The sequence below is a fragment of the Chelon labrosus genome (assembly GCF_963514085.1).
Source record: "Chelon labrosus genome assembly, chromosome: 19".
NCBI classification, from domain to species: Eukaryota; Metazoa; Chordata; class Actinopteri; order Mugiliformes; family Mugilidae; genus Chelon; species Chelon labrosus.
The window spans coordinates 15480516-15505655 of NC_140352.1; the positions used below are offsets into that span (position 1 = coordinate 15480516).

Here is a 25140-nt window from a genome sequence, read left to right on the forward strand (position 1 = left end):
CTAATTAATTAGATTAATTTTTTTAATCGAGTCCCGGCCCTAGTTATTTCATAACAAATACCTTAACTATTAGGGTGACAGGATACTCCAGGCCCTAGAGGCCTAGAGTCTAGAAAACATATGGTTATACATCCCCGTACAATACTTTAGGAGCAAACAAAGAAATCTAATTTACAAGCCCCAAACACACTATCTACCAATTAAAAAGATTTCTTGGACAACTGATAATACGTACAATGGAAAATGGAGCAATCGCTGCCATTTACGGGAAAGTTGCCTAATCACCTTTTTGCTAAAAGTTATGTCAATAAAAATGAAACTATATCTTGCAGAAAGCGCTTAGTGACGCATATTAAAGGGGAACTACTGTTTTTTACAACCTGGACCTTATTTCTGGCATAAAATATGATCGTTTACTCACCCATATAACTTTTGTGTAATTTGTAGTCAGTTGGGAGATAATTAGATCTGCATATATCCATATAGTGGGAGTGACTGGGGCACCGAAACGCAGCCTCTAAATAACGCATTATCTGCCGCGAAACTCGTTCATTTCACCAACCCACCAATTTGTTATCGTACGCTAGAGCTATTCCCTGTTGAGTCCGGGGGTTACCTGTTATCATCATCCGGGGTTTGTAGATTGACCTACAGACCCCGGATGATATCTTCTGACCTGGATGATGTCATCTCAGTAAAAAACAGCAGTTCCTCTTTAACTTATACTTAGTTTTAATTATGTCCTTTTTGTTGAGATTAAACAAAAAAGATAAATTTACAGTATCTTTGCTAAAGCTTAAGAAAAGCCAAATGGACACAAGGGTTGGGTAATATCCTAAAAAACCCAAAAATTAGCCAGCAACCGCCTGGTTCATATTTGCGGAAGTGCGTGTAGCAGTCTTGAATAAGAGGCATTTTTAGTCACAGTCATAGCCTTGTGATTGTTGTTAGGACCAAATATTTATTCAGTTTGAATAAATTTGCCATCACTCCTCAGATGCTCTGACATTTGAGAACTTAATTAATTAATGCGAGAATCTAATTTTGCTAAAACCTTACAGCTCTACTCCTTTTCAGCTATGCGCGACAGATCACCTTGAGGCCTAAAATAAAGGATGCCTCAGTTTTTGGTCTCGGAATGAACAGGTGGGGATAACATACGCTGCGTGCACAATTATTAGGCAAGTAAAAAATGATTAATTTTCTCAAAAAATTAATTGCTCTGGTTTGGCTTAGGTATCAATTACATGGCTTAAATAGAACAAAAAATGGTATGTTTCATTACATCGATATAGGCGATTATAAGGTGATTTGAAGAGTAACTGACCATTTAACACGGCGACTGCTCCATGTCACAGTGAGCACTAACAGATTATGTTGGTGCATGCTACAGATGATGCTACAATAACACGACCTCACACAGGACACTCATATCAACGTGGGTGATCTGAGATACCAGAGAGCAAACAGAGCATCTAATTACGCCGATGCCAACTTCCTCTGATCAGAGCCCTCCTGGCTGCTATTCAAAAGACGGCGATGGATGATAGGACTGTGATATCAGACTGATGTTTTTGGTGTCAACATGCAAAATTTACTTTATTCAGAAGGAAAGAAGGAATAGAAATCTTCAAGTGTTTCCATCCCCGCTTCCTTTCTATAGCATCTTTTTTTAATTTCACTCCCAGCAAAGTACTTGTGTTGTTTTTTTTTTTTTCCTTTATCCCTCTTCATCCCTTCTCTGATTGCATCTGCAGCAGCCAAACGCCAGGTCGATTTCACAGTCTCCACTCTGACTCACTAAGTCAGAGTGTCAAGGTTTTTCAAACACCTGTCTAATGCTGATGCCAGTACCTAACTACTACTACTTCTTTTTATATATATATATTTCTAATGGTCAAATCTTAAACTCTTATACACTAGTTTCACTTTTGTTAATGTTTTGGGGAGCGCAGTGCTTGAAAATGAGGGAAGATGTCAATATTTTACTTTAGTTTGGTACATTTTCCCAGTTTATTTGAGTGAACTGCACTCCATTTCATATTACCACCTCTGGCCCAAACCTGTGTACATCTACAACATACAATATGAATGAGAGCCAAGGAAACAGAGGTTGACCTTTTAACTAATTTGAAGCCTTGCTGTAAGGTTGGCAGTGTCAACTGATGGGTGTACTCTTCACCGCTTTGATTTAAAAAAAAATCTAAGTATTGAACTGGTCTGATTACCACGGGATTATGTGCAAACATCCATAGTCTCCAGAGGATGTATTCAGAGACATGCCTCAGCAACTATTACAAGGACCGATGGTACAACTGACCCTTATGTTGGTCTAATGATGGGTTGCTTACTCAACAACCAAAGGCCAAAGGGCACCTACCATGGTTACCGTTGCAAACGTACTTCTGGTTAGACAAACAAATTGAGTAATTTGTCAAAGCAGAGTGAAAGTGACAGTGAGAAAAGGCAGGAGAATGGTTAAAAGGTGCGTATGAGGTACTTGTAACAGAATGCAATCCTGGATTGGTTTTATTTTTTTCCCCCAAACCGAAAGTAAATATAGAGAGATGTCGCCACTGGGATAGGCTACTCCACCATGCCACTGTCGGTGAAAATACTTACAAATATTCAATGATTTTATCCAAAGCGACCAATAATACGCTTATTTAACTTACGCTAAATAAGTCAAGACAACTGCTATTCACTCGAAATTGTACCTCTCCCTACTTAACAATCATCCACGACCATAATCAGCGCTGAAATACCAGTACAAAAAGTATGAATACAATATCTGCTAAGAAGAAGGATGAGGGCAGAACATGTTATTTGGTCCAGTTCTGCCCTGTGACCTGTGACCGCCCTGATGGCCATAACTTCCACACTGAGAGCCCTGGCTGCAGAAATGCCAGCAATAGAGCCTAATAGACGTTTAGACTTCTGCGTCAATTTGACAGCGCAGAGCACATGCGCCGTAGCTGACGTGCACCTCCCCAGAAATGTAACTATGCGCACCAGCAACACAGGCCACATGAGTATTTCCGGCTGCTTCTCCGTCTCCGCAATTTTCAAATTGATTGTTTTGGATCAATAAAGATGGGACACATTGAGGAAAGGTTAACTGAGGGGGTTCAAAGATACAAACATTTGCTTGACTCATCTTCTGCGAAATTTCGGCAAACGTTTCAGTTCCCATTGCTGAAAGTGAAGCAGGAAGTAGAAACTAAAATTAACCCGACTGGCAAAAAAGACACAGCTCCGACTAGCGTTTGGGTGGCGTTTTTACAGAGTGAGCCAGAGTGACGAGCGCGCAACTGTAAATGGCTCTCACCGGCGCTAGCTATGTGTGTAGCTTTGTCACGCAGTACCCTTAAAGAGCCTTAACACTAGCAACCGTTAGATAGCGTTGGCAACATTGGAATAACTACTAGTTTTCTCCAAGTTTTATGTTTTTCATCCTCTTTACTTTCGAGGTCAACATTTGCAGTTTTGAGATATACCAGTGAAACCTGGATTATTATGGCCCAGTTTTCAAACTTTCGTAATCAGGACAAAATTTTAATCTGTACAATTAGGGAAATGCTTCCATATTCATTCACCTTCTTATGCTCTTAGTGGGTTTTGTGCTAATTAGACAATGTTAGCGTGTTAAATTAAACCCATGAGAACTACCTGCTAATCATAACCGAATTAATGTACTTATTATGAGCACAGTACGCCAACTTCAGCATCCACTTTTTTACATTTTAATGATTAATTCTAAGAGAAACTTAAAGGCATACACAAAGTAGCTTAATCAATGCTCTCATCATTAAGGCTTCTTTCAGACACAGTGGGGTGCTTTATACTTTAGAGGAGTCGCCTGGATGCAGTATAACAAATCCCACAATCAGTGATTACGGTGTTGAGATGGAGGTTTCACTTGAGCAAAGAACAGAAATTAAAATTTATTAACAGTTAGTCATGTGATGGGTTTACGACCGCATAGCTTCGCATACACTGCTCTGTACAAGGCATGCGCATGGGATCTGAATTAAAATGGTATTTATTACACGATTCATCACAAGAATGACATTTTTATGTCATTTGTAAACTAACAGTTACTGAGAGAATTCTAATTAGTAGATGTTCATCAGATGTGGTTGTTGAATCTACTCAAATAAGCATTTCAATATTTTATCAAACAGTATTTACAGGAAGAACATAATTTAAAAATGAGCTTGAGGATCGTGCTGATGAATTCAGTCCTTCAGTCTGCGTACAGCAGAAATATATAATAAGCTATAGGCGACTCATTGCATAACTGCAGTATTTATTGCTTTATTTTATGCAGTGGTTTGTGTTTCATCTAATAACAGCCTGTGGGAACTACAGATATTTTGATTGATGTGATAAAGACAGACATAAAACAGCTTGATAGCTGCCCTATCCACAAGACCTAATTTACAAAATGATCATTAACTGCTCCTGTGAAATACTTAGCACGTGTGGCAAATACGCCCTTCGAGGGCCAAACAGATTATAACATGCATATTTCCCCCCACTATCTGTACAGATTTGCTGTCTTATACCCCAGTAGCCTTACAGATGAAGATAATATTAAATTGAGCCTCAAGGGGGTTCTGCTTAGGTTTTGCTCTGATCGCATGTATGTTCCCAATTTCATCATTATTTTCCAATGCCCTGTATTTCCAGGAAAAATCCCCCAAGGAGAATAGGCCTCTTGTTTCCTCCTCCGATCAATTCATCTTCCTTGGTAACATTTCTTCTATTCCATATTCCCTGCTATTGCCTATTCAAGAACTTTCAGAGGCATCCACTTTGTCCCTCTTCATGTCCTTCGACTAACTTCAATCAATCTCGTTCCTTGGTTCCAGCATCTGTTCCTCCATTTGTCATCACCCCTCACTTTATCCCTCTCATTGTGCACTTCAACCGTCATGAAATGTAAGAACTGTACTCCACAGTACTACACAGTTCTCAGCTTCTTGTTTCTGTGTTGCTCTCCCACCATAATCAAAGAAAAATACACAATTTAGGTTCTTTAGCCGAAGGAATCTCGGTTCTTCAAAAAGGAAATCAGTTCTGCGGTCAGCGGACCAGTGGGCCCGTTTGCCTGGTCATCAAGTGCCACAAGTGCAGGTATTTCATTCCAGATAATTACACAGTGAAACTACCATTTGCAGCGAGTCATTCTGTGATTGTCCCTTCGCCGTTTTCATGGAGTGGCAGGGCCCTCTTATCGCATCATGAACATTACATATTAAAATTCCACACTGACATCAAGGTCAGTAATGAATAAAGTGGCCCTTTCTCTCAGTCCCAGTGTCACATTATAATTACGTTTTCCACAGAAAATCAGAATTGATTATGGCAAAGGGTTCATCTGCAGTCAAACAACGACTAAAACCACTGAGACACGGTGATCTTTGGTTAGTTGGTTGACAGTACTGAGCTTATGCTAAGCCTTTGACAGGTCTGCGTACATACAGTGTGCGCTATATGCATACATTACGTGTGTCTCTCTTGAGGAGCATCCACTTACGCCACTGATCCAAGGAGCATATTTAGGACATATTTGCTTCTGCGTTTATTGCAGTGGGACACATTTATGGAGAGAGTGGGGGGAAATAACAGAATGTATTTAAGGTGTTCCTGATTAGAGGTGCAAAATATGGGAGGAGGGAATGGACGTGTATACAACAATCCTGTAAAATCACAGTTTAGTCACTGGCACAGAGGGCGTGAAACTAGAGTTAGGAAGAGAAAGAGAGGGGTATCATTAGCGACCGCCTGTTAAAATCTATCAAAAAAATATTGTTTCTAATTCCTTATTTTCTAATGATTTCCTTGTTTTTAATGGTTTAGAAATGACTGAAGTAGCCACATTTATCGGTGCATAATTACAGTATAATCGTATAGCAGACTCTAAGGACATAATTAACCATAATCTGTGGTTTGTCTGTGCTGGTAGAACGTGACCAGTAGGCAAGCAGTGTGGAGTGCTTTGGGGGTTAGCAGGGAAAATAAAGATCAGAGAGAAATTGTCCGAGTGTTCTGTGGCGACTTCTACACCCTCATTATTATTTTTTTTTTTTTATTTATTTTTTTTGCAACTCAATCAATCACCAATTTGTCCGATGAGCCCATGAGCCCATGAGCTGTCAGTTCACTTGCAACTACAGATGTCCTCTCTTTAAATCTCGTTATACCACGATTGAAAAAGTTTCCACACATGCAGAGCGCAGTCTGGCGCGAGCTTGTGCTTGGCAGCTGTTACACAGCTCATTTACATCTGCAGTCAGGGCAAATGACTCACTAAATTGAAAAGTTTAGTTGACATTAAACTGTCTGTTGCCTGATACGTTTGGTGTCCCACAGTCTGAGAATGGTTCACAGCTCAATATTTTTAATGCATTTCCATACTGTGCTGCAACAGTGCAAACCACGCTGAATACATCTATTACCAATCAGTCCTCAATGCAGTTACAGCTAACTAATAACAACAGATTGTGGTTAGATTTCTGTTGCAGCATACTGACCCAGTGTGCTTAGCAATAAGAAGTATATAAGAGTTTGTTTTGACACAGCACACAGTGACAGAGTAGCTTTTTACCAATTATAGGAGACGTTTCAGACCAGATGTGTCCCCATGAGCCCATGGAGCCAACGGAGCCCATGGAGAACTCGGTTTCACGAGTCCTCCATGGGCTCCGTTGACACATCTGGTCTGCCAGTAAAAATCCCAGGGACATCAAGATCGTTCCTGTATCTGTTTTCGACCCCAAAAAAATTAAAACAACAGCAAAACGCCACATTAGGAACCGAAGAAATTAACACAATAATAACTGATCATACTGTGCGACACTGGAAACCTGCAGAGGCGGGAATCACCTGAGTGCTGTTTGAAGGAGGATCAAATGGCTCACGCACCCATTGAGTGTAAGAGGAAAACAGAAAGGGCTGTTCGGCCTGCATGCTGAAAAGCCTGCTGCTAATCATTCAGCAGAAAGCTAGGCCTTGGTAATTCTACTGTGCAAAGCCCACAAGATAATGATTTTTTCACAGATCACTACAAATATCACAGGAAAAGAAAAGCCATTATACTGCAGAAAGAAGAAGGTTTCAGAGCTATAAATAAATACAGTATATATCAACGGATGTGTTGGCAAATATATGTTGCTAATCATTTACGTACGTGTAATTTAAAAGTGATATTTGTACTGATACAGAGTTAACTCACTGAAAAAAAAGTCTTCCAATAACTGTTTACGCCACTGGTAAACACCTTGTAGATGCAACGAGCAATATCTCTGCATCTGTCAACTACGCAACAACAGCTGCTATAGCTTCTATCTTCTGTATAGCCCCAGTTCATGGCAAAGTCTCTTCCAAGTTCAGATGATAATCGAATGCCTCAGAGTTACGCAAGTGCTAAATAACTATTTTATCTTCTAAATTTACTTTAATCTTCTCTTTTCTGAACGCTAGTCTAAGCTACTTTGCCCCAAGAGAACATTTGTAATCAACTGAATTCATTGGTACAAAATTTCCTGGTAATCCATAATGGGTTTTCCTAGCCATGCTGTGAGAGCGGCTCAAACGTCCAACCAACATTTCAGCAGCTTTCTTTAATTGCACTTGAGCATAAAAGATTAAGTGCCAGGTATTGCAAGAACTTAAAGTTTATGCAGTGTCACATATTCTAAAATCCTGCAGGCATCCAAACGACGCCAGAGAATTATGGAGCAAAGAAGGGTATATTCAAAGATGTGTCGATGAAGGAAGATAATTTAAAAACTGTTTGAAATGGAAAGGTTCACTCCCAAGCCATCTTTTAGCCTGTCAGCTTCCAACAGGTCTTTGCACTTGGGTGTAAAGGGGCTAACCTTGAGAGCAAATAGTTATTCCAAAGACAGCTACTGTGGACAGATATTACCGAGCAAATGCCAAGGGAAGAGGTCTAGCAACCCAGATGGCAGAGTCTGGAATCTGCCCGGCCATTCCCACAGCTCCGTGCTCTTGCTAGCGGGGATATAAACGAACGTTAAGCATGACGTATCTATCTCTGAATACTAATTTGATCAGTGACATTCAGCCAATTTTCCAGTGGCTGTAAGGCCACAGGCCTGGTTAAGTATGCTGCAAGAGACATAGGGCATCCAGCTTTCTGTCATTCAAGGATAAAATGACTCAAAACTACTAAGCCTGGTGAGGAAGGCAATATGTAGTGTAGTGTATGTGATGACACGGACAATGTGTTGGCATTAATTCAGTGACTTTTAAAGTGGATTCCTGCAGTATAAGAAATAACTGTAATTCAATTAGTGTGGTATGCACTCAAGCTTTGCATGGACACACAAAGATCAAATCTACTACTGAATGGCACAGAAATGACACATTTTACTTCATGCGTGCTGCTTACTAGTGATGCACTGGAAATAATTATGGGACGGATACTGAATACAACATTAAACTGTACACCAAGTTAGTCCTTTAAAGTAACAGTCTGGGAGATTTTCGTACGTCGGTATCATTGAACGAGGTAACACAATGCTATGGTCCGCTGATAAAACTTTTGGCGTTGTGGTCTATGAGCCAATGCAAAGTTTTTCTGCACTCATTTCTACTTCCAAATAAATGGTAAATGGTAAATGGCCTTGATTTTATACAGCACTTTTCTACCTATTGGTACTCAAAACGCTTTACAGTCACAGATCCATCTACCCATTCGCTCACATAAGCACTCACACATTCACACACCAGTGCCACTGCACTGGATGCAACTGCGGATTCAGTGTCTTGCTCAAGAATGTGGCACATTCCGAGAATCGTACTGCTAACCCTCTGGTTCGTAGACAACCCGCTCTACCTCCTGAGCCACAGCCGCCCCTAAATAATTCTTCCTGTTGTAATACATTGATTTTATTATCAATTTTTTGCGTCAATAAAAGCACGCTGGAAACTTTGAATATATCGCTTTTAATTAAAGGTCATTTCAGAAAACTGAACCAAGATGGCCGCTGTGGTGCAGTCACACAGCCTGGCGGGTCTTGTGTGTAAACTCCAAAAGCTCTTCATTAGCACTAAAAGACCCCAGCTTTCGTCATCAACATGTCTATCTGTTGCTTTTATATCTCTATATTTACTCCTGTGCTTAACATGTCAATGAAAAATGGATGAAAACAGTGACCAAGTCCTCTAACCAGCCAAGAAGAGTCAACACCTTCTCTTCACAAGATTACTGGACTATGGTCACGCTAAGCCATTCCTAGGTAAATAGAAAACACACACACAAAAAAAAACAAAAAAACGTTTGTATGATATTCTCTAAAAGACCAGTAGAGCAGAACAGAACCAACGTCTATATAGGAGGTATCACAATTCAAGTACATCGGAGACATACTGGACTCTAATCCGACTTAAAAAAAAAAAAACATATTAAAAAAGTGGACAACACTATAAAATTCAACCTGCACAATTTTGAACCAATCAGGCCCTTTACTTCAGCTGATGCAGCCTGGTCATACCATTGTATGATTCTGTCTCCTATTGAATACTGTTTTGCAACCTGGTCATTTGCTGGCACCACTATACTAAAAACTATAGAACAACTTTATACAAAAACCATCAAGGTGTAAAAAAAACATATTCATTTCACCATTGTGGCATTGTAGAGAAATACCATTTAAATTTTAGAACAAGCTTGTTTCGCCAATAAATCCCTTCATGGTCTGGCACCCCTCCCCCTGGAGGGATTTATTGGACAAATTGAAAGTACTGTCAGTACCAGCTCAGCCTCCAGAGGGGACTGTAAGGTGCAGTTCAGATGAACTACCACAGGTCAAACAAAACACCATGCCCGTCTAAGGTTGTCTGAGTTGGAACAGTCTCCCAACTACTATTTGAGAAAGTTTGTCCTTCACTGTTTAAAAAAAAACAAAAAAAAAGAAACGGCTCAAAAAATGGTTAAAAACAAATCAAACCTGTAAACATGTGAGAAGTCTGATCAGCACTTTTATACTCTAAAGTAGTTGCCCACTTTTAAGCCGTCTTTTATTTATTGTACTGAAATGTTATTTGTTTGCTTTTATATAATGTTGTATATGCTGCTATCTATGTGTGTAGTGTTAAGTCTGAGGACTACGGGTGGAAATAAATAAATAAAATTTTGGGCAGTTGACAAAGTCTAAAGAAACATTGCTATTCAAATAAAAAAGGGGTGATTGTCGGTTTGAATTATAAACCAGCATTATATTAATAAATCATGCTTTGGTCTTGCACATATAATGTATAATGCATTCATAACAAACAGCAAAGTCTGTGTTTCGGCACATGAATTACACATATGAAACTGTAATCCATATAAGCCAGAAAACAGCATGTCATAGCGAGCGCTGGGAGTAGAAAGCGAGAGAAAAGCTCAGTTGGAATCAAATACTGACTTTCAATTCTTCAATCACTATATATGTCAGGGCCAGCAATATATTAATAAATCATGCTTTAGTCTTGCACATATAATGTATTTCTAGCTAACTCTTGATGGATTTGATGCATTTCCAAGTTTTCTCAACTTCCATTAATAGCACACATGGGTTTGAACGTGCTGGTTGGTTCATCCATATCCTTCAAATATACCCAAACCGGGAGTCATGCTTCCTCATTAGCAGCTTCCATTTTTGCCAGTTCAGCAACATACTGTAATATAATATAATCATCCCCATGTCAGTTTAAGAGAAAGGGAGCTTATGGTTTTGACAAACGTGAACATCATACCTTCGGGATTTGCAAATATTACAATGCAGCCACCCAGCATGTTGCACCCACAGCATGTGAAAACAACTTTGCCCCCAATAACCTTATCTGCATAATCTTGCATTGCTCTTTGCATTTGGTAAAAACGCCACTCCACGTTGTTTTTTTCCTACTTCACCCAACCGTCTTCTTTCGAGAACAGGCTCACAGCCACTCAGTGCAGCCATCTGATATTGACCGGTGAATTCAATCATTTCGATGCAACTCGAAAGACACTTGTGATAAAATGGAGGAAGTACAGCTAAGAAGAAATATGTTAATTTTTATTTCTATATGCACACCCAGGAGAGGATTGCTGGCACCCTGAAAATTAAGTAAAGCCTTGTTCCTCAACAACTGATACTTGATGAAGAACATATGTAAATGAACCTTTCGGTTCCATTTAACTTACAAATGCTCAAATATTGTATTCCCCACTGTGGGATAAATGAAAGGATTACCAGACAAGTATCTGTTGTGCCCATATGTTCAGTGAATATACAGGCACATGTGGGTAAAACAATGTGAATCTTACAATAATGGCTGTGGTTAAAACAAGAAATAATTCAATGAAAAGAGAAGAAAAACTGAGAGAAAACACATATTATTATATCTGCACTACATCCAGACATCTACATTCTGCCCTCTTCTTATGTCCTCTTGTCGAATGTTCTTGACAGGCAGCGTCTACTCCGCAGGATGACGACGCTCATTCTCTGTCTTGGAGCAGCATGGCAACGAGACTAAAACCCATATGGACAAACACCCAGTCCTCTGCTACAGATTGTTCAAGCTCATGGTCTACTGAACACTCGGCGCACAAAGTCACCGTACAGCCTTTCAAAAGTTTCGTGGGCCGCATTCTGTGAAGTATTAGACCCTAAGGAGCCCCCCACGGTGTAATTACATAAAAGGCTGTTAACTGGCACAAGCCTTTGTTCATAACAAACAGCAAAGTCTGTGTTTCGGCACATGAATTACACATATGAAAGTGTCATCCACATAAGCCAGGAAACAGCATGTCATAGCGAGCGCTCACAGTAGAAAGCGAGAGAAAAGCTCAGTTGGAATCAAATACTGACTTTCAATTCTTCAATCACTCTACAATACATTAACACGCCGGTTAAGTGTACTTCCACCAGAAAGGCACAAGTAACTGAGCTAAACTTCTAAAGTAATTGCTTTTATTCTGGCTGGGAAAGCTTTTTGTCACCTGCTGCTTTAGATTTAGCAGCAATTGGTATTTTTAGTTCTGGCACCAAGCACAACAACTGTCTAGAATGAATATACAGTCATGGTTAGATTGAAACACAATCAGTGGTGTGCTGTCAGGGCCAGCAAAGGCTTCTCTGCTGCCCTAAACTTTGTCAAAATCACTCACTTACATTTAATATTTTCCCATTAAAGTATTCCCAATAGCCTATTCTTTTCATTTTATGGCTTGTCTGTCCCTCATCTGCGGTGCTTCTGGCACTGTAACTTGGCATTAGAGCTTTTATCTAATCATACTTCAGCCATCATGTGTTCCCGGAGTCAAAGGAATCTGCCTGGGCCTTCACAACTTCACAATTAAATCTGCAGGCGGCTGAAGCATGAAATACATTGTAATGACGCTGTTCCTTTAACCAAACACATTTCAACTTCGTAGCCTTAGGCCTTCTCTATGGCCCACGGTAGCATCTGCGTTTTCGTGTCCTTTGATTGGACGGCCAGAGAGGTGCTCTGTTTAAGCCAAGCTAGCGGTACATGTTCACCTGTTGAGAGTTGCACAAGCAAATCGGCCCCGTTTTGACAGCTACTTTTTGAACTCACGATGGTGGAAGGAGGAGAGGCTATCGATTTGGTTGGTATTCTTAGAAAGACAATTTCACAGCGGACTTTGAAGGAAAAGCTGGACATCGTGCGGAAAGGCCCAGAGCTAGCTAGCTAGCTAGCTAGTGTGTCTGCCACTTTCAGGGCAGCAACTATGAGCGCTACCCTTGGCTAACAGGCCCTGAGGAGAATTCTTAATTGTTTCTTAAGTTCTGGTAAGTAAAATGAATTATATTTACATCTTTTATGCATATTTTTGTCATTTTATTGGGTCGACATTGATGCTTCTGCTGGATCTGCGGGATTTGACTCACTGCAGCGAGATAGAGGAGACTTGAATTGTTCTAAGTGAGTTCCTTGCTTTAGTAATGGCATTCATCTCGCTGTATGAGATACCTCTCGACAACGCAATGTCCTGTTTTATTGCGTATCCGTATGTTGTTGATGGTTTCTATAGCAGTGGCGTAGTAACGATCGTATTAAGAGGTGTTTTGAATAAGGTTGCAGGGCATTGAAGGCCTAGGTGGAAAATGCACGGCCCGCCACTGAACACAATAGACGACTGTGTTCAGTGGTGTATATATACTGTGCTATAATCGAAATGGTGCGAGGACTGAAGCAAGACATGAGTTTGAATCTTCTTGCAAACACTCCGGGAGTGATTATCACAGATTACACTTACAAGAGTCCTAAAAATATCTGTGGAATTCAACACAGCTGACACGGTGCCCAAGATCCAGATTCAGTGTTGAAGTAAAAATTAATAGGAAACGACTCTCTAATCTCAGTTAAGCAAGAATAAATGTGAAAATATTGTTTAAAGCTGTAGCAAAAGACGTTTTAAACGTAAATTAAATTAATTCAAGACTTTCCGAAAACAGTTCATGCAATGATGATTAACTTAAGAAAATGCATTTACTTCTGTCTGTATTTTGCAGAAGAGGAGAGTTTCAAATCTGATGTCTGTTGAGACATTTCCACGATAGTGCCCAAGTAGAGATGTGCTTGAAGTCAGCCAGCAAAGACTGTGCTGCAATGAATTATATTTTCAATCATTTAATCTATCAGGTATTTTTAGATAAGTGGTGAGCTTAACACTCAAAATAACTATAACTACTACAAATCTTTTTTCTAAAAAAGGGAGTCTTCACTGAGTTCTTGTCTGAAATAAAAGATAAGGACACAAAAATTACTCCCAGGCAGCAGCTACCTGCCAACAATCAAACAGAACCTATAACAGTCCAAATATTTATGCTCCAGTCTTGTCAATTTGGGATCAGAAAGCCCCGGGATGCTGTGAGATTCTTGTGCATGGCCGTTTTACTGTTGTGGTAGGACATTTCAGTTTGACAAATCTTGGAAGGGGACCATTTAATTAGATCTTTGTTTGAAGAAGAAGAAGAAGAAGGAAGTGAACAGCTGTAGTGATGGAGATTGGGTAGCCAACATCATCTAGGAATATGGCACAGCATCAATGTTACTAATGTAACTTGGGTTCTCTGAATTCATTGACTTTGATGGTCAGGCAGAATTAAGGTGTCAAAAAAAAAAAAAAGATTCTCAGCCATAAGTTTATAGCGATGATTAGAATATATAAAAGAAGCAACTGACAGTGAAAACTAACACATATTTCCATTAACGTGGCTATTCCTTGCTGGACGCTTGCTGGATGCTAACATAATGTGAGTACTTTAATTGTAATTACTCAGACACATTTCTGTTCATATACTGGGTACAACTAGCTAATAATGGCTTATACCATTTGGAGATGAAGTAATACTTCTCGAATCATGATCACTGGCCACAGTTGGTTCCAGTGGAGCAGGTGGTGTGACGTTCTTTCACAGCAGTGAAAACAAACTAGCCAATGAAAACGATCAGTCCATGAACGTACTTTATGAGACTCAGCTGGAGTCCCTTCGATGAACTGAAATTTCTGTTGTTATAACAACTGATCCTTGAACAGAAAAACGACATTTATTGAAATTGTTCTGGTGACTAACGTGAAGAAACAGAGGTTAGGGCTAAAATGGAGTCCATTAACGCCATTTGCTGTAGCTGCTTTCTGCCTAAGAATAAACAGCGTCCTTCCCTAAACAGGCCTAGAGAAGTGGGGCCGAAAGAAGAAAGAGAGAGACATAGAAACACAGACATAATAGTAAGTTGTTATGATCCTTCACCAACAATCTCAGCAGAGAGACGCCAAGTTCTGAGACAGAATGACGCGATAGTCCGCAGGGACAACGATTGTATTTTGTGCGTGCATGTGTGTGTCCATCTGAATCTAAATCTGTCTGCGTGTGCGTTTGCATGTGTTGGATTCCGGGCATGTGAGTTGGGGGGACAGCAGATGCAATGCATTGGAACAGAATGGCATCTGAATCACAAGATCGCAGAAAAGCATGACACATGCAGGTCTTCGAACACCCACTGAGCCTTGCACACACTATTTATTTTTCTTGTCAGACCTAAAAGTATTGTGCAGGACCCGAGCACGACTGTCCTGAAGGGAAATATGTATTTTGTGTTTCAAGTTGAGAGCACAATCTGCCACCGAGTTGTGACAGGCAAAACACAAAGCCCGTGCAAATCACAGACTGTAGCTGCATCAAATAAGTCCGTCTAGGAAAGACGTAACAATGTCCTGAGTCGGTTTCACTGCGTTGGCATAATCAAATCTGCACGGCACAGAAACGCACAAACATATACAAAGAAATGCAGAAGTACACTAATAAACTGTTGGAGTATGCTGAGTTGTAAAGCAGGAGGAGATCTTAGGAGTTATTTTGGGTGAGTGGGGCACATTGTGATTCTCGAGTGAATCAAAATTAAGAGGATTCCTGAAATAATTGCCTTTTATTGATTTTCAGTACCAACAATGAACAAGCACTGTCAATGACTGGGACAATGACTTCGTCAAAGAACGATACACAACTTACTATTGCCTTACTATGTTCCATTCTCAGTACACTTCATGCAAAATATTTAGTACTCTGATGTAACGTCAATAGCCGAGGCATGTGTCCATAAGAAGAAAAAGTAACTGTATATGATCAGATATCAGAGCATATTATTGCTAGTTGGGAATCCAACTTCCCAGGCTTTTCTTTTGTGGTGGAAGTTTGGTCTGGAGCCCCTCTACTGGGAACTGATCATGCTCTGGCAAAGATCTACCAAGCCAATCAGATCTTTTAGATAGGCTTTAAGCGGTGATGGACAGAGGACTAACAGTGGCATAGTCATACACGTCATCTGAGTGCTGTGGAGTGGGATTTGTTTACAACAATATGGCTGCTGTTGGAGAAACAAGCTGTTTAGGTTCCGCTCTTACATTTGTTGCAAAAGATATTGGCAGCTAAGTAACTTTAAAGGATGAACGTCACATACTTTGTTGCTCTGATTGGTTGTTAGACTATCCAATTGTATTTTTTTTTTTATATGTTGAAAGACATCTTATGATAAAATCCCAATGAGTGTTAGCAGACTCACATTCTGACAGAATTGAGTCAGAATATAGCCAGGCTATGAAACTCAGAAACACAATCATAGTTTCAGATTGTGGCTCAGTATTGGCACCGAGTTTATTTATAGAGTTTAATATGGCACTGCGATTTGTTCATAAGCATGCTAAGGTGAAGTTCTTTAGAATATCAACTACTATTGCAATGTTTCCTAAAAAAGACATTTATAGCTAAGATGATCCTATAATCCATCTTACAAAGCTTATAAAACTCCATAACAAGTGCCTCCTACGCACTAAAGTGTAATTTATATCTTTGTATCTAGCCATGTACCCCTACGCCATCGGCTGATGTGCACCATCCCAGAAATGTAACTAGATGTTGCAGTGAATGTGAAAGGATTTATCTACAGTACATTTCTGACTGTCCTGACAAAGACAGAAAATTCACCCTAATTCTCCTTCAGATGGTTTAATGGTTGTATATACAGTCTGCTCTGACATTGTCGGTCCTTTCTGCATTTCAGTAATTTCGGGAAAAGTGACTGTTGTTCAGCTCGGTTCTACTTTTAAGTAGCCATTGTTTGAAGTACACGAAGGAACTAAAGAAGTATAAACAAGCTTTAGTCTGAGACCATCTTTAGAATCTCTGCAACATGAAAGCGGTAGTACATAACAATGAATTTACAATTAAAGCCTTGCTTTCATACTGAACAATCAGTGCTGAATAAAACAATTGTGCTTTGAGATGCATGTGTTTAATTCATAGCACAGATACAGACAGCTACAGTCAGTATCTGTCTGTAGAAAATGGTTTAAAGAAGAATAAAAGGCATTCCTGCTTCTGCTGGCCATTATTCAAGGCTGAATGAAACTACAATCACTTAGCGATGTGTATCATTCCCTCCCACTATATCTGGCTCCTATGTCTTTGACCTTTTTCACTCTCCATCTGGAGCCAAAAAGCAATCCCAAGGCTGGTCAGGCTGTTCTTCTTTGAAAATAGCATAAAGGGAGAACCACTCTAGTCCCATCCCCTTTCCATCTGCGCTCAACCTCCTCAATTTTATTTCTTCTTCTTCTCAGAAGGTGATACGGCCGAATAGTTGAATTTGTCAAATACAAACGGCAAAGGCAACAGCAATCCTGCCTCCTGGCACAAACAGAATATTCAACAACCACAAAAACCTGAAGTTGGCCACTTTCACTGGCAGCACTTAGTCTCTCTCAATCCATATATGCCGTATTAACACTGCAAACATTTTTCCCCTCACAAGTGGGCACGCATTTCCATTTCTTACGCAAGTTGTTGCAGAACCAATTTTGTATTTCAGTGCCTTAAAAGTCAAACGCGGTAATGGAGCTCCAATTCGGAGAAAAGATGGTGCAATAATTCAACAAAAATGTTGAAAAAGAATTTCTATTAGAGCTGCATTTTCACAGTAATGCCAACTGTGACTGTTTACAGGACGATGCGGGCCAAAAGCCTTATACATAATATGCAAGTAACAGTATAAAAAATTTACTTTACATTCAATTAAATTACTGAAAAAGCATATTATGCCAACAAGCGGCTGTAAAGTTGGGGAGACACGGACAATCAATAATTCATGGCATTTGTGCTGAGTGGCCAAGATGATGAAAAATATATTTCGATGAGATGCACAAAATCAAATTTGAAAGAAAAAGGCAAATGCGTGACAGAAACACTCGACTACCCCCATACATATTCATTAAAATGTATAAGAGCAGCGGTATAGTCTGAAATGAAATTGAGCAGCTGTTGAGAACGAAATTGAGATAACGTAAGAGAGGGCTGAGATTAGATCCATGTTTCCTGCCATTTTCTTTCTCAAGAAAGCGCGGCCAGTGCCTCATCATTGGCATTGATCTTATCGACGGTTCACTTATCCGAGGCTGCAATTATCAACAAGCACAGAGCCGCAATTATGATTCACCAGGATTAAAACGGAGCATCACTTCAACGGGTACATGACAGTCATCTTTAGGGGGAGCTCCCCTTAAAAACGTGCACAGAAGCCATCTAATGCCTCGCTCGCACACATTTAAACGTTCTCAAAAACAGATCCAGTCCAGTCAAACACTGTTTCGTCCATTTGAAAACGTAAAAACAGCACTGAAGTTCGGTCAAGAGCATGCAAAAGCCAACATATGGCGGTATAACCCTAAAGCTAAATCTATTACCGATTCTGCTGGGCTATGACCTTGTGCACTGATCTCTCCTTGCACATTCTGAACCATGCTGTTCCGCAACAGTGGAAGAGTAACTTTATCTTTATGTGTCAATGGCGTTAACAGCTCTTTAAATGAGCAAGGTTAGCACAAGGATTATTTTGGCTTTGTGTGCGATTGCTCAGAATTGCCTCATGTAAACACGTCAAAGAGTCTTTGAATGTCTTCACCCTGCTGGCAGTTTTCCAAAAATGTCATTTTCTAAGTGATCTTACTAACTGTGTTTGCATGTGGAACACAGGCCGAAACACAAAGAAATATCTGGGTTTTAAACGAAAAACCTGTGTACATGAGGCCTCAAAACGTGTGCTTCGATTCAACAAACTGAAAAATCAACTAAACGAGTAAAAAAGACTGAAAGAAGTTCGATGGTGCTTCTTGATGTGGGTGTATAAAAACGATGTAATTCTACTAAACAAATACACACAAGTAAACCGACTGCTACTTGCTGCACAGTTCTTTGCTGTTTAAAAGGGTGTACACCAGTTCGATCAGCAACTTACCCATTCTAGCAGGAACACTTAATTAAGCTGTGCATTGGCCCATAGCTTTAATAAGACCAAGCCTTGGCTACAATAATAACTTTGACAGTATTGGTAGCGAGCTCTCTGCATATCTACACACGGAGAAATAATTTAATGTATATCATCTGTGACGGTGTTTGTTCGTGACTCGTTCTTTCGAGGTGTTTGTGGACGCAGTCAGTCATGAAGAGGCTTTGATATATTTAACGCTGCAATTATCAAAAATGAATGACGTTATTGTATGTGACAGCAGTTGTGTATAGTGAATAACCCACACAAAAGTATGCGACCTTTCAATATATTTCAGCATTTTCTTTCGGTCTTACGGTTCTCGAAAGTCCAGATGCTACAGGTTAGGGCTGTGCAATTAATCGAATTTTGATCACGATTTCGATTCTTGGTTCAAACGATCTCCAAATTAATAAAATCGAGTTGGAACGATTCTTTTGCCATTTTCCGGTGTCTGTGAGGTTTTAATGAAAGAGACGCGCATGCGCAATTCAGTCGCTCCCCCAGAGCATTCAACGCGGCCCCACGAGCTCTGTGTGTGTGTGCGTGGTGACCTGCAACACTAAACACTTATTCAGAAAACAGCGCGAGCGAGATGGCAGAGGGAGGACGGTCCCGTTTGGTCGATAAAAAGGGTAAAACAAGTTCTCTTGTATGGCAACACTTCGGATTCGAAGAATCCGACGAAGCACAGGCCCACATAATGTGCAAAATGTGCTACAGTGTGATATCGGCGCCCAGTAGCGGTTTTAGGCACGGGCGAACCGGGCAGTCGCCCGGGGCGGCATTTTTTCATGACACAAGGGGGGCGGCACGAGCACTTGGAAAAAAAAAAAATAAACAAATACATCTGCGCCGCTACATGGTTTTCTATTATCTGTCATATCTGTGTGGGGAACTGGCAAATTGTCGCCCCCTGCAGCTGCAGGCGCCCCTGCTTTCTGAGAAGGTGCCGTGCACAGAAGGTGTGCGTGAGAAAGGGAAAGGGGAGGGGGGCGCGGGGGACAGTTCACCTCTGGGTCTCTCCCAAATTGAATGGGGGGGTTACAGTGAGTGTTTTTTGCCGAAATGCCGAATAAATGCATTTTATTTTCAAATTCAAAAAGAATCGTTTGAAGAATCGTGATTTCAATCTTGGCCAAAAAAATCGTGATTCTCATTTTTTCCAAAATCGAGCAGCCCTACTACAGGTACGCTTTTTGAGAACTTCGGCTTCGATAAAACCCACACAGGCTACTTTCAATGCAATAAACAGCAGATGAACAAAGTCGGGGACGCACCGGAGACCATGGTGAAACATTCTGCTTACGTGCGATACGGACAGATATTTTTCACAGTCGGAGGAGACCAAAACAGAGCTAAAAGGAAAATGAATTTGTAGCTATATTTTGTTTGTAGCTTGCTGTACTGCTGTGCAGGCTACATGAGCTTCTTTAATAGGTCATTTAGGTTTAAGTTTATTAATATTTAAAAGAAAACTCATTTGACCATGCCTCGATGAACATTTAAGGGGAACTACTGTTTTTTTACAACCTGGACCTTATTTCTGGCATAAAATACGATCGTTTACTTACCCATATAACTTTTGTGTAATTTGTAGTCAGTCGGTAGATATTTAGATATGCGTATATCCATATAGTGGGAGTGACTGGGGCACCGAAACCAATATTTGGTTATCGTACGCAAGTGCTATTCCCTGTTGAGTCCGGAGTTACCTGTTATCATCATCCGGGACCTGTCCGGACTCAACGGGGAATAACACTTGTGTACAATAACAAAATATTGGTGAAATGAACGAGTTTCGCGGCAGATAATGCAATATTTAGAGGTTGCGTATATATGGATATACGCAGATCTAAATACCTCCTGAACGACTGCAAATTACACAAAAGTTATATGGGGGAGTAAACGATTGTATTTTATGCCAGAAGTAAGGTCCAGGTTGTAAAAAACTCTCCTTTAAAACTAAAGCTCCAACAATGCGTTGACGTAATCGATGGCACAGATTATGTAAATATACCAATTTGCATGTTGGATAAGAGACTTTAGAGTACTGTTCACAAGAAGTGTGCAATGAAACGGCAGCGTCAGTATGTGGTCTATTAAGGTGAGTTTTGTCAGATTGTTGGCTGGTTACTTGGTGCCTGGGAGTCGTTGTGTTCTCATCTGTTGTCTGTGAAGGTTCACAGTCATCCAGGTCATGGTATTTCCAAAAAATATTTCAGAAAGGCAACTGGACTTGTAGAGATAGTTTGGCCTTCCTGGACTGTCTTGTGCGCGTGGAAGAAGACAGAAGCCTCAGCACTATATAGAAAACCCACTCACACTGATCAGCATCTCTTATTTGATTCCTACAACCCCCTGGAACACAAACTAGGGGTCATCAGAACCCTTCAGCACCGAGCACACACTGTACCCAAAACACTGGATGGCAAGGAGAAGGAGCAAAAACACATCAGACCAACACACATTTCTTATTTGAATAGTCATCACTCTGTAACTTCACACCTCCATGCTAGTTTTGTTTAGCTGCTTTGAGACATTTGATAAACATCGGCCCTGAGCCGCTTCCTCGCAGAAGATCCAAAACTGTTATTGTAAGAGTCAGACAGTGAGGTTTAAGGGATGTATTTTCAATTGCAGCACAATGCCTCTACTGACATGACAGGTCAAGGTCTGCTTCGGGGGAACATTTATCTCAAACTTTCATGAAATAACGTGGCAGCTGGAAGTGTCACACTTTGTCTCCGTCTGAAAAGGAATTCAGCCTGTCGCCGTGGAAAAGAGAAAAAAAGAAAAAAAAAGATATTTGACTCACCCCAGCTGCAAAGCCTAAACTTCCATCCAAGATGCGCTTCTGAAAAAAGAGCAGACAAGAAGAGAGTTTGTGACCGTGTAAGACCCTTTGGTAAAGTCCTCACTGTTGGGTTAACTGGCAAAATAGCAACACATGCCAGGAGTCAGAGGCTGCAAGATAATTATGTACAGTTCAGTAGCAAAACCAGTCTGTCAACAGAGGGACTTCGTGTGATGTGCAGTCGCAAGCCGGGCACACTGGGAGTCCTCGGCTGTTTGCAAAAGCAGCTACACGACAAGAGACATTTGAAAACAAGTAAACCCAACTTTATCTCCCTGTGACTACTTTACGTGATGTTCTCATATGGGAACTGATTATCAGTGATATATCGGACTAATTTTGTGTTCAGATGTATCACTTGAGGCTCTGCTGCAAAGAACATCCACATTTAAAGTGACAGTCTACAGGCTTAGATGAGATGATTGATATCTATATAATTTGCATTGCGCCACATAGGGGATATAGCTAGGAGATGATTAGCTTAGCATTAAGATGAGTGACTTTTTTTTCACTTATATATTGGATTTTCTCTGTCAGCTCTGTTGTGAATACATCGTATAGAGCGAGGATGCTTTGAGGCTATTCGTTAATCCGTCAAATAAACAACGTGTAAAAATGAATCGGAAAACTGAAGATGGAAATTATTCCACCATTTGCACATATCACCATGCAAAATCCACCGCTGCTCAAGGTTTTTTCCACTTCAGGTTTTGTTGGGATTAAACAAACGAGATACAACATGCTAATTAGAACGCTTTGGAGGCTTCGGTGGGAAGATTTTGTTACCTTTGAGCTAAGCCCAAACGCTTGTTTCTTCCGCAGCCAGCCTTTATGTTAATCTAAGCTTACCGTGCTTCGGGCTCGAGACGCGTATTTACCGTACAGACATGGGAGCAGTACAGATTTTCTCATCAAACAATCCTCTCAAACAGTGTCTGGAGCTCTACCTGTCGGCTGGAGAAGACGAACACCAGGGCGGCTCCGGCGGCGGTCAGACCCCAGGTGAACAGGGTCCCCAGCAGAGCCTGAGTCACAGGACTGTAGCCTTCGATCATGCTGCCAGGCCTGAAGCAACAACACACAGGCACACTCAAGCCTATCCAATGGCACATTCACATTATATTAGAAGAAGTGGCAGAGGGTATCTTGTTTTTGTCCTGGTAGAAAGTGTAAAACCTTGGATTAAAAGCTTCCAGCACCTTTCTGGCCTTTAAGTACTCATAGAAGGAAAAATTACAGATGCTGTCCTCATCTAGGAGCTGGTATTTATGATCAATGTTTGTGCGTCTGATGTCCAAGCACCAACAACAAAGACAAATGAACAAACAAGAGATGCGGATACAAGGGTAAACGTACTTAAGCTGACTAAATCAATGCATGTGCCTTTAAGCCTTTCGCAGTGCAAGCCCGACACACGCCCATAGTGTTGTGTCAGCACACAATGGAGCAAATGAGCGTCAAATCCTGTTTGCTCTGGATTTTAACATCCTGGACATTCACGTTTACAGACCTGTTGGGGTTTGGCAGTCACTGAATGATGTCCGCCATTAAACGTTGCGTTTATCAAGTGGGTTGTGTTTCACACTAAGACTGTGTGACCTTTTGGGAATATAATTATAATAGCATATAATGAAACATTAGGTTGGCAGTGGCACAAAATCAATACCAAAAAAAATACATAAATCTGTAAGGCAGAAGCAGCAGTATCAAAATGAGTTAAGGTCCTTTTATGAAAGGGTATGTGTAAGCAAAATAAAGTCTAAATCCTTATGTCAGGTTACACTGCCTCTCTTAAAAGCAGCTTCAGTTCACAGCCCTACACATTCACATGCAACAAACATGAGATGTGACATCTGGAAAATATTTACACCATAATCTGTAGGTTTTCATGTCAACATCAAATGAGTCTTTTATGAGCAAGAAACATTACAGAAACATGCAATGGGAATATTTACCACGCAGCAGCTTTTACATAAATGTAAAAGCAACTTCATGTGGTAAACACGTCTTACACATATAGATCTTCGCCTCATTCATTCGGAATCTTCTTTGAACGAGAGGTTTAATCTATTCACTGGATGCTCAGAGGTTGTGTTTGACTTTGAATGACAGCATACACGTTTACACAGACATTGCACTTTTACACGTTTTATACTGCGTTGGCAAAGTCCGTTGCATAAACTGCTTTAAAGAGGCTTCGTTAATGTTCCGTGGAGTGTTATTAGTGCTCTTCGTGTGTCTTCGAGATATAAAAACATACCACTGAAGTAAATTATAGCTAACTTTAACTTTATGACCCTATATTATAAAATAACAACGAAATATTGCACTCAAACGCTACCTGTGGTATCATTAAACAACGTGCATAAATTCGGCGGACTTTAATTTGATCCTAAGTTTATTTTATCGGTACTTTTTGACGTTAATTTAAGGTTACTCACTTGTTTCCAGCAGCACTTGGACGCCACTGTATTTACTTCCTACTTCCCGGTACACGTGTCTATGACAGTTTAAGCCCCGCCCCTGCTCGCAGCCTATTGGCCACTGACCTAGACAGCGGCAGGGGCGGCCTTACACTGTCTGTGCTGAGGTGAGGCTGCTTTCATTCATTCGTAGATAAATGGAATTAAAATTAATACGTCAAACTAAATCAGAAATAAACTAATAAAATAAAACGATAGTATCAAATAAAGACTCAGGTTGCTTAGATTGTTTGTTGCTTGGGGAAATAAATTAGTGTGTCTAATTGAACACTTGCTCTCTAAACCTAATCACTAATTCCAGGCCGACTGGGGCCCTTCTGTGTGGAGTTTGCATGTTCTCTCTGTGTCTGCGTCTGTGTCCTGTCTAGGGTGTACCCCGTCTCTTGCTCCATGACAGCTGGGATAGGCTCCAGCCCCACCGTGACCCTTCACAGGACAAGTGGTTACAGAAGATGGATGAACGAATGAACTTTAAAGCTGCTGTGTGGACATTTAATCTCCCCCTACTGGCCATAAGCCTAATTTCACAAACCCTGTTGGCACTTATCAATGACGATGTCAATGGTTCACCTTTGTTGAAGCACAGACTATGGTGAGACTAGGGCCATAACATCAGGATAGCAAAACCAAGCAATTGTTTTTGGGCCCTGTTAAAAGAAATATGACAAAGGAGGCACCGAGATGGCTACCTTTTGACATATTTTGCAATAACAACCCCAAACCCCCTTAAACCTATGAAGTTCCTAGAATGCCACGACAATACTCCACAACCACGCCTAGGGGCCCCCTTCTATACACCCTACGACAGATTTTGCTAGTGGAGCATAGACTGTGTAAATATGCACAACGTCTCCCCACTTCCTTGCATTAGCCAAGCTGAAGCTATATTCTCAGGGATGTGGACAGCACCATCTTGGGACTCCGGAGCCAGAGTCTGCGCAGTACGGTCCG

At 40.6% G+C, this 25140-nt stretch overlaps 1 protein-coding gene across 1 annotated transcript in view; it reads right to left on the reverse strand.

Annotated features, from left to right (window-relative positions):
• slc39a11 (solute carrier family 39, member 11) overlaps positions 1-24173 on the reverse strand; it is a 149333-nt gene extending 125160 nt beyond the window's left edge. Inside the window, exons 1-3 of the mRNA XM_084567990.1 lie at positions 24148-24173; positions 22654-22771; positions 21668-21706 (exon numbers count right to left, since the gene is read on the reverse strand). Of these exons, the coding sequence (XP_084424116.1) occupies positions 21668-21706; positions 22654-22761 (147 nt within the window). The 5' untranslated portion in view covers positions 22762-22771; positions 24148-24173. The remainder of the gene's footprint in view (positions 1-21667; positions 21707-22653; positions 22772-24147) is intronic.
• Positions 24174-25140: the final 967 nt, after the last annotated feature.